General features: G+C 43.4%; 1 protein-coding gene across 1 annotated transcript in view; it reads left to right on the top strand.

The window, feature by feature from the left end:
- Window positions 1-6,059: 6,059 nt before the first annotated feature.
- The window catches only part of LOC124010793 (storkhead-box protein 2-like), a 112,033-nt gene continuing 106,637 nt past the window's right edge, over window positions 6,060-11,455 (top strand). The window contains exon 1 of the mRNA XM_046323455.1: window positions 6,060-6,861. Within this exon, the coding sequence (XP_046179411.1) occupies window positions 6,534-6,861 (328 nt within the window). The 5' untranslated portion in view covers window positions 6,060-6,533. The remainder of the gene's footprint in view (window positions 6,862-11,455) is intronic.

Here is an 11,455-nt window from a genome sequence, read left to right as displayed (position 1 = left end):
ACAGGAGACTGACCTGATGATTAATCTACTGCTGCCTGAGACACAGGAGACTGACCTGATGATTAATCTACTGCTGCCTGAGACACAGGAGACTGACCTGATGATTAATCTACTGCTGCCTGAGACACAGGAGACTGACCTGATGATTAATCTACTGCTGCCTGAGACACAGGAGACTGACCTGATGATTAATCTACTGCTGCCTGAGACACAGGAGACTGACCTGATGATTAATCTACTGCTGCCTGAGACACAGGAGACTGACCTGATGATTAATCTACTGCTGCCTGAGACACAGGAGACTGACCTGCCAGAGGACCTCACCCAAATACAGACAGTCCACAGCTGGTGCGTTTGACACTCACTCACTATATATATATAATACTGTTATCTCTTTTTTTAATCACTTGTGTGTACTGTAGGTGCTGGCCCAGATGTAAGCACAAGGAAAGGACACGTCAAAAATAACCAAAATATTGATGTGGTAAAGGAGCATCACCTTTCAGAGGAGAACGCTGTATAAACCCAGATTACTGTATTCTATCTTATGATATGCCGCTCTGACATTGTTTGTCCAAATACGTATATACATATTCTTAATTCCTTTACTTTAGATTTGTGTGTATTGTTAAATATTACTGCACTGTTGACGCTAGAAACACAAGCATTTCGCTACACCCGCAATAACATCTGCTAAACACGTGTATGTGACAAATAAAATAATTTGATTTTCTTACTGGAGCACCCATTGACTTCTATAGAATCTTCAGGTGGTGTCACAGGAACCCTCAGCCCACAGCATGACAGGAATCTATTGTTGAAGCATGTGGAGAATTAAAAAAAATAATTGTGTGTGCAAGTTTTAATTTGTAAAAATGACTTAACATGCTTGTTTGAGGATGAGCTTCTTCGCTCTTGGGGTGTATGAGGGTGCTGCATGTGTTCTCCATGGCCTTCACCAGTGGTATTCAAGGTGGGGGTTGGGTCATGGGGGAATTGCAGTGGGGTCACCACATAAAAACAATTTCATTGTTAGGGAACAAACAATTAAGAGTACAGATTATTGTATGGGAAATATGCTAACTTTTTTTGAGAAACAATTTATGATTTTAGTTGAGTCAATGTCTTTATTGGTACTTTTCATTTTTGATTAGAGAAATGAACATGTAAGGAATTGAAGGTTATTTGTTAATATAAAAATATAAATTTGACAAAGTTGAAGGTTCTGTCAATATATTTGGGCTGGGTTCACCAGAAGTTCCTGCCAAAAAAAATGGTCTCCTCGCTGAAAATGTTTAAATCTACAGTGCACCCCCCTCTGCTGGTGAGATGCAGACTAACTATGTTCATCGTTGAAGGCCTGTTAATCCTTTATGTGAATTTAAAACATTCCACAGAGGTTATCAGATATAGGAAAAATGAACTGCCCTTTGTCAGTATGATGGAGAAAACAGGATCCAGGTGAAAGAAGAAACCAAATGGTGTTACTGGGAAATCAAGAGGTTGGGGATCCCTAGAGTTAGATTTGAACTGGGATGGAGACATGAAGCTGTGGTTGTGGTTAAGACCAGGGTTGAACTGGGACGTAGACATGAAGCTGTGGTTGTGGTTAAGACCAGGGTTGAACTGGGACGTAGACATGAAGCTGTGGTTGTGGTTAAGACTAGGGTTGAACTGGGACGTAGACATGAAGCTGGGGTTGTGGTTAAGACTAGGGTTGAACTGGGACGTAGACATGAAGCTGTGGTTGTAGTTAAGACCAGGGTTGAACTGGGACGTAGACATGAAGCTGTGGTTGTGGTTAAGACTAGGGTTGAACTGGGACGTAGACATGAAGCTGTGGTTGTGGTTAAGACGGGTTGAACTGGGACGTAGACATGAAGCTGGGGTTGTGGTTAAGACTAGGGTTGAACTGGGACGTAGACATGAAGCTGTGGTTGTGGTTAAGACGGGTTGAACTGGGACGTAGACATGAAGCTGGGGTTGTGGTTAAGACCAGGGTTGAACTGGGACGTAGACATGAAGCTGTGGTTGTGGTTAAGACCAGGGTTGAACTGGGACGTAGACATGAAGCTGTGGTTGTGGTTAAGACGGGTTGAACTGGGACGTAGACATGAAGCTGGGTTTGTGGTTAAGACTAGGGTTGAACTGGGACGTAGACATGAAGCTGGGGTTGTGGTTAAGACTAGGGTTGAACTGGGATGTAGACATGAAGCTGGGGTTGTGGTTAAGACTAGGGTTGAACTGGGATGTAGACATGAAGCTGGGGTTGTGGTTAAGACTAGGGTTGAACTGGGATGTAGACATGAAGCTGGGGTTGTGGTTAAGACGGGTTGAACTGGGACGTAGACATGAAGCTGGGTTTGTGGTTAAGACTAGGGTTGAACTGGGACGTAGACATGAAGCTGGGGTTGTGGTTAAGACTAGGGTTGAACTGGGACGTAGACATGAAGCTGTGGTTGTGGTTAAGACGGGTTGAACTGGGACGTAGACATGAAGCTGGGGTTGTGGTTAAGACTAGGGTTGAACTGGGATGTAGACATGAAGCTGGGGTTGTGGTTAAGACTAGGGTTGAACTGGGATGTAGACATGAAGCTGGGGTTGTGGTTAAGACTAGGGTTGAACTGGGATGTAGACATGAAGCTGGGGTTGTGGTTAAGACTAGGGTTGAACTGGGACTTAGACATGGAGGATTATACTAGGATATGGACATGAAGCTAGGGTTAGGGTTATACTGGGATATGGACATGAAGCTAGGGTTAGGGTTATACTGGGATATGGACATGAAGCTAGGGTTAGGGTTATACTGGGATATGGACATGAAGCTAGGGTTAGGGTTTGTCAGGACCCGGTTACGAACCCGGGTCTCCGGAGTGAGTCACTTAATCAACTGAGCCACGAATAGTTGGCAGAACCCAGAAGATGAGGCAGACACAGCAGTACTTGAGACGGTGTATTTAATGAAGTAAAAAGTGAAGTTCATCAGGAAAACATGTAACTCCACAACCTCAAAAGGAATTCCACAAGAACAAAGGTAATCCTCCAAGACAAAAAGATAAATCCACAAGGTGGAAGGTATAGCACAAAAAGCCTCAGAAAATACTCAAAAACAAACAAACAAACAAACAAGAACAAAAAACAGAATTCCACAAGAGAGTCCACCGGGATCAACAAGAGTTCACAGAGAACTAGGGCTGGGTGCTAACATACAAACACAGAGCAAAGGACTGAGGAAAACAAAGGGTTTAAATACAATCAGGGGAAACGAGGCACAGGTGCAAATAATAATGGGGATCAAGGGAAAACAAAAGGTCAAAAGGCACAATGGGGGCATCTAGTGACCAAAAACCAGAACAACCCTGGCCAAATCCTGACAGGGTTATACTGGGATATGGACATGAAGCTAGGGTTATACTGGGATATGGACATGAAGCTAGGGTTAGGATTATACTGGGATATGCACATGAAGCTAGGGTTAGGGTTATACTGGGATATGGACATGAAGCTAGGGTTAGGGTTATACTGGGATATGGACATGAAGCTAGGGTTAGGATTATACTGGGATATGGACATGAAGCTAGGGTTAGGGTTATACTGGGATAATGACATGAAGCTAAGGTTAGGATTATACTGGGATATGGACATGAAGCTAGGGTTAGGGTTATACTGGGATATGGACATGAAGATAGGGTTATACTGGGATATGGACATTAAATCTGGATAAGAGCGTCTGCTAAATGACTTAAATGTAAATGTAAGATAGGGTTATACTGGGATATGGACATGAAGCTAGGGTTAGGGTTATACTGTGATATGGACATGAAGCTAGGGTTATACTGGGATATGGACATGAAGCTAGGGTTAGGGTTATACTGTGATATGGACATGAAGCTAGGGTTATACTGGGATATGGACATGAAGCTAGGGTTAGGGTTATACTGTGATATGGACATGAAGCTAGGGTTATACTGGGATATGGACATGAAGCTAGGGTTAGGATTACACTGGGATATGGACATGAAGTTACCGTTAGGGGTTGAAGTTAGGGTCGTCTTGCTTTACTTGCAGTCTTCTCTTTGTACTGAACTCTTGTTCACCTTTTCTTGGAAAAGTACGTGATTTTAGGGGCAGAGATGGCAATCAATGTCATCTGATCACTTATTGTGCTATCATATCAGCCTGCTGTTGGCACTTTCTTCCTGATGGGATATCAATCCAGGTGTAAGCCTGTTTTTCTCACCACAGCTGTGAAATTTATACTATTTCCATATGCTCTTTATATCAGTGCCCTTTAGAGAGGAAAATCCAGGAACATGTCCAAGAGAAACCTGAACCTAGTAAGGGAAACAATATGTCACGATACACTACCATGGCATCCTGCCAAAAAGGCCTATCTGGGAGGTATTTTAGTTCTCTTTTTTAATCTGGTTTGAATCTGGCATGGACAGACATTTCACCCACTCACGCTTTACATATCAGGGGTAATAACACCATACAAGTGACAGATATCATCTGTTAAACCTTCTAGACTGTCATAAATCTGTCATATTTGTACTGTAGAGAAAGTTTGGGCTTTTGCTTCACTGTTTTCCCTTCACTGAATTCACTCACCTACACTGTAAGGACTGACTTGTCTACACTGTAAGGTCTTATCTACACTGTAAGGACTGACTTATCTACACTGTAAGGGCTGACTTATCTACACTGTAAGGACTGACTTATCTACACTGTGAGGACATATCTACACTGTAAGGGCTGACTTATCTACACTGTAAGGACTGACTTATCTACACTGTAAGGACTGACTTATCTACACTGTGAGGACATATCTACACTGTAAGGGCTGACTTATCTACACTGTAAGGACTGACTTATCTACACTGTAAGGTCTTATCTACACTGTAAGGGCTGACTTATCTACACTGTAAGGACTGACTTATCTACACTGTAAGGACTGACTTATCTACACTGTAAGGACTGACTTATCTACACTGTAAGGACTGACTTATCTACACTGTAAGGTCTTATCTACACTGTAAGGGCTGACTTATCTAGACTGTAAGGACTGACTTATCTAGACTGTAAGGACTGGCTTATCTAGACTGTAAGGACTGGCTTATCTAGACTGTAAGGACTTATCTAGTCTGTAAGGGCTTATCGAGACTGTAAGGACTTATCTACACTGTAAGGACTTATCTACACTGTAAGGATTTATCTAGACTGTAAGGATTTATCTAGACTGTAAGGACTTATCTACACTGTAAGGACTTATCTACACTGTAAGTTCTGACTTATCTAGACTGTAAGGACTTATCTAGACTGTAAGGACTTATCTACACTGTAAGTTCTGACTTATCTAGACTGTAAGGACTTATCTAGACTGTAAGGACTTATCTACACTGTAAGGACTGACTTTGGTCTAATCCGGTTGTGTGGGCAGTCTCACGTCTGTCTGATGCTCCTCGGGCTCATGACAACTGATCGCTGGCCTAGGTCAGGTGCAGGACCAAAAGGGACCAGCGTGTTGTAATACCCAAACCAATAGGGTTGCTCATAGGCTGACTTCGACCCCCCAAAAGTCAAGAGAGGTAAGGTGAGTTATATATGATTACCTCCCTCATATATGCCCAAGAACCATAGGACACGCGTTGAGTGCTTGAGTCACACAGAGTAGCCAAACTTAACTTCACTAGATAATGTTGTATAGGTGACAATGCACTGGTTTAATATACTGGTTTCCAATAAACACAATTAAAATGGACGGATGGGGTGCCAACCATTTCTTTAGGACAGTAGAGCTAGAATAGATATAAAAGTAGTTAATTTGCATATTCTCAATAAGTTTAGGGGTTTTGTTCATGGACAGCTACAGAATCTATTTTATAGGCCCTATGCCTGAACAGTGGTATTTTTGTCTGGTTGGCTGGCATCAGCTGCACTGTACAACAAGAAACAACCTTTACTCAAGTTTATCTGCGAACAGCAGCCTGCAGGTGGCGTAATAACACCTTGGAGGCCCGCCTGAGGATTTCTCCAAGGATTTTACCTTGCCTGTTGGAGAAAGATCACCGGTACCTTGAAATTGGACTCCCTGTGCTCGCAAGGTAAGAAGGGGTTTACCTTCAATATACAATAGGCGATGGCACGAGTTTGAGCGCGGTGCAGTAGGGACAGGTGTCCCACGAGATCGAATCCTCGGTAACCGTTCTCTGTTAGATTAAATTATTAGCTCCCAATTTGTAGTCGAATACGATACAATTCGCCCCGGGTTAACCAGGGTTGAGACGTGGATGTCATTTCGATTAATTGGAGGAGTACGTTCGACATAAAACACCAGACAGGTACGTTGCCTTGACGAGGCTGGATAGAAAAAAATAGGAGCTGTGCAGCCTACTGTGGAATGTGTGCTATGTCTTCGTTACAGAACAAAGTCGTCTGCCTAGCTACCCTACTCGGATTTATGTATAAAACGGAATGGTGTCATGTTTGATGTTGTTCATGACTTAACGTTCACGACTTAGGACAACTCGACAATGGAGTCTTTTCTGCAGATAGCGCCGCACTCCCTGGCCATCGTATTGACTCGGATCGGCAAGGGTGATTCGACTGGTGTGTCTGAGAGCGACGAACTGCCGCGCCATCACACCGGCTATGAGATTTTTGCGGATTTTAAAGCTGAGAACACACAGCACGTTTGGAATCAAAGAATATCGGACGCCATATCGGACACGTTTTTCCTGGGCTGGATTGACGAGCACGTGCTGTTGATCCAGGGTAAAGAGGATCACCTGGAGGTTCTCAGAGAGGGATGGATGAGGAGGTCTCTCAATCCTCCGCGAGGGTTCCACATCAAATATTTAGGTAAGCAAAATGATGGCATTGTGTACTTTAAAACAATGCCATCAGCAATATCATTTTATGTCTATGTTGTTGTGTTGTTATTGTTGATGCTATGCGGCACACCAGCATCAATACAATGCAGGCACATCAGAAGTGGTGTTAACCACTGTTTTGCCATTTTGGGCTGCATTCAAAATCTTCAATGTTCGCTTTGCAACACTTTTAGACAATTAATGTAACATGCCTAAGCAGGAATATACTTTATCGGGCCAAGGGCTATTTCAACATCTACCGACAAGCAAACATGAACTAAACAGAGGTCTTGCCATAGGAACCATAGCAATGTATTTGATATGCTCTTAGTCAGCTGTTTAAAGACATTGAATACACCTCGGAGGAGGAGAGCGACTTGTCTCAGTTTATGAATAGAATCATGCATGCCAATCACTCTGGTGGTGTAAGCTTACACACCCAGGCCTCAATTACTCATCCTATACATCAGGGATGGGCAACTGGCACAGATCAATTTCCAATATACATTGAGCTCCAAAGGTATTGGGACAGTGACAATTTTGTTGTTGTTTTGGCTCTGTACTCCAGCAATTTGGATTTGAAATGATATAATGACTGAGTTTAAAGCGCAGACTGTCAGCTTTGATTTGAAGGTATTTTTTAACCAAATTGCGTGAAACATTTAGAAATTACTGCACTTTGTACATAGTCCCCCCATTTTAGGGGACCAAAAGTATTAGCACAAATTCACTTATGTGTATTAAAGTAGTCAAAAGTGACGTATTTGGTCCCATTTTCATAGCACACAATGACTACATCAAGCTTGTGACTCTACAAATGTGTTGGAGGCATTTGCTGTTGGTTTTGGTTATGTTTGAGATTATTTTGTGCCCAATAGAAATGAACCATAAACAATGTGTTGTCATCCTGGAGACACGTATTGTAAATAGAACTTAGGGCACCCAAAAAGCTAGGACCGCCTCTGATGTGTTGGTGTGGATGTGGGTACACAGACCCATGAGCCACTGGCCTCTCATGATGAGTTCAGGAGTTTGAGCGGATGTTGGTTAATTAGTTTAATGGCTCAGCACTACATTCTGCCAAAGTCACTTTGTAGGTTGGCTGTAGATACATGGGAAATATATATATTTTTACATTTAGCCTATAACATTGTTATTACCAATGTTGTATTTCTCCAGACTACATTTTAGTGCATTTTCTACAGTAGAGAATGAGTGCTTTATCACAAACATTCCTCCTTTTATTCTCTCCAATCAGAGCAGAAACATCACACACATCTCTTTATTCTAGACAGGCCGACAGGCATGTTTTCAAAGTAGCAATAGAGTAGTGTTTACATCACTTCAGACCTCCTATCTGGTGTAGCCGAAGCCTATGTGGTAGAAAAGAAAATGGGGGAAAAAGAGCCCTATATGAGAAGTGGGAAATGTAGGCTGCATACAGTACGTTCAGGAAGTATTCAGACCGCTTGACATTTGGTTACTTTAGAGCTTTATTCTCAAATGTATTTAACACAATAACCCATAATGATGAAGCAAAAATAGGCATTCAGACATTTTTGCAAATATATTAGAAAAAACCCCCCATTTAAATACAGTGGGGCAAAAAAGTATTTAGTCAGCCACCAATTGTGCAAGCTCTCCCACTTAAAAAGATGAGAGAGGCCTGTAATTTTCATCATAGGTACACTTCAAATATGACGGGACAAAATGAGAGAAAAAAAATCCAGAAAATCACATTGTAGGATTTTTAATGAATTTATTTGCAAATTATGGTGGAAAATAAGTATTTGGTCAATAGGTACGGGCTCTGGTTGGGCCTCTCAAGGACATTCAGAGACTTCTCCCGAAGCCATTCCTGCATTGTCTTGGCTGTGTGCTTAGGGTCGTTGTCCTGTTGGAAGGTGAACCGTCACCCCAGTCTGAGGTCCTGAGTGCTCTGGAGCACGTTTTTCATAAAGGGATCTCTCTGTACTTTGCTCCGTTCATCTTTGCCTCAATCCTGACTATATACCCAGTCCCTGCCGCTGAAAAAATCCCCACAGCATAATGCTGCCACCACCATGCTTCACTGTAGGGATGGTGCCATGTTTCCTTCAGACGTGACGCTTGGCTTTCAGGCCAAAGAGTACAACCTTGGTTTCATCAGATCAGAGAATATTGTTTCTCATGGTCTGAGAGTCCTTTAGATCCCTATTGGCAAACGGGCTGTCGTGTGCCTTTTACTGAGGAGTGGCTTCCGTCTGGCCAGTCTACCATAAAGGCCTGATTGGTGGAGTACTGCAGAGATGGGTGTCCTTTTGGAAGGACCTCCCATCTCCACAGAGGAACTCTGGATCTCTGTCAGTGACCATCAGGTTCTTGGTCACCTTGCTGACCAAGGGACTTCTCCCCCGATTGCGCAGTTTGGCCGCGCGGCCAGCTCTAGGAAGACTCTTGGTGCTTCCAAACTTCTTCCAGTTAAGAATGATGGAGGGCACTGTGTTCTTGGGGACCTTCAATGCTGCAGACATTTTTTGATACCCTTCCCCAGATCTGTGCCCTCGTCACAATCCTTTCTCGGAGCTCTACGGACAATTCCTTCGACCTCATGTCTTGGTTTTTGCTCTGACATGCACTGTCAACTGTGGGACCTTATATAGACAGGTGTGTGCCTTTCCAAATCATGTTCAATCACTTAAATTTACCACAGGTGGATTCCAATCAAGCTGTAGAAACATCTCAAGGATGATCAATGGAAACAGGATGCACCTGAGCTCAATTTCTAGTCACATATCAAAATGTTTGAATACTTATGTCAATACGATTGTTTTTTATACATATGCAAAAATTACAAAAACTGTTTTCTTTATTATGTGTAAATTGCTGAAAAAAAGTATATTTAATATATTTTAGAATAAGGCTGTAAAGTAACAAAAAGTGGAAAAAGTCAAGGGGTCTGAACACTTTCTAAAGGTACTGTATCTACCTAACTGTTAAACTCCACAATAGTGAAGTGTTGCCCTGATGTGTTTTTCAGTACCAGCTGCTGTAGACTCTCTCCTTTCTGTAGGATAAAAGTGGGTTGGGGTTGGAGCGGTAAGAGATGAAGAAGCATTGCTGCTGAATCACATTGCATCAAGGACTGTATTGTGTTTGAGTCCCAGTGCGGAACACTGCCAACCACAGTGCAGCACTTGGGTCATCATTGATATCGAGTCCCAACATTCTCTAAGTGTTTGCTCTCAACCACGTGACAATGTTCCTTCCTCGCTATTATCTTTCAGTTACTGTACTTGTGGTCTCTGGTCTTTTATAGGGCATCAAGGCCCAAGGAAGAGCCATGCACCCTCACAAACTGTTACAGACCTATATCCATCCTGCCCTGCCCATCTAAGGTCTTCGAAAGCCAAGTCAACAAACAGGTCACTGACTATCTCGAATCCCACCGTACCTTCTCCGCTGTGCAATCTAGTTTCCGAGCCGGTCACGGGTGCACCTCAGCCACGCTCAAGGTACTAAACGATATCATAACCGCCATCGATAAAAGACAGTACTGTGCAGCCGTCTTCATCGACCTTGCCAAGGCTTTCGACTCCGTCAATCACCATATTCTTATCGGCAGACTCAGTAGCCTCGGTTTTTCGGATGACTGCCTTGCCTGGTTCACCAATTACTTTGCAGACAGAGTTCAGTGTGTCAAATCGGAGGGCATGCTGTCCGGTCCTCTGGCAGTCTCTATGGGTGTGCCACAGGGTTCAATTCTCGGGCCGACTATTTTCTCTGTATATATCAATGATGTTGCTCTTGCTGCGGGCGATTCCCTGATCCACCTCTACGCAGACGACACCATTCTATATACTTCCGGCCCGTCCTTGGACACTGTGCTATCTAACCTCCAAATGAGCTTCAATGCCATACAACACTCCTTCCGTGGCCTCCAACTGCTCTTAAACGCTAGTAAAACCAAATGCATGCTTTTCAACTGTTCGCTGCCTGCACCCGCACGCCTGACCAGCATCACCACCCTGGATGGTTCCGACCTTGAATATGTGGACATCTATAAGTACCTAGGTGTCTGGCTAGACTGTAAACTCTCCTTCCAGACTCATATCAAACATCTCCAATCGAAAATCAAATCAAGAGTCTGCTTTCTATTCCGCAACAAAGCCTCCTTCACTCACGCCGCCAAACTTACCCTAGTAAAACTGACTATCCTACCGATCCTTGACTTCGGCGATGTCATCTACAAAATTGCTTCCAACACTCTACTCAGCAAACTGGATGCAGTTTATCACAGTGCCATCCGTTTTGTCACTAAATCACCTTATACCACCCACCACTGCAACTTGTATGCTCTAGTCGGCTGGCCCTCGCTACATATTAGTCGCCAGACCCACTGGCTCCAGATCATCTACAAGTCCATGCTAGGTAAAGCTCTGCCTTATCTCAGTTCACTGGTCACGATGGCAACACCCATCCGTAGCACGCGCTCCAGCAGGTGTATCTCACTGATCATCCCTAAAGCCAACACCTCATTTGGCCGCCTTTCGTTCCAGTTCTCTGCTGCCTGTGACTGGAACGAATTGCAAAAATCGCTGAAG

This window comes from Oncorhynchus gorbuscha, linkage group LG23, assembly GCF_021184085.1.
Source record: "Oncorhynchus gorbuscha isolate QuinsamMale2020 ecotype Even-year linkage group LG23, OgorEven_v1.0, whole genome shotgun sequence".
Classification (NCBI taxonomy): Eukaryota; Metazoa; Chordata; class Actinopteri; order Salmoniformes; family Salmonidae; genus Oncorhynchus; species Oncorhynchus gorbuscha.
This window is presented reverse-complemented; position numbering and strand designations above follow the sequence as displayed.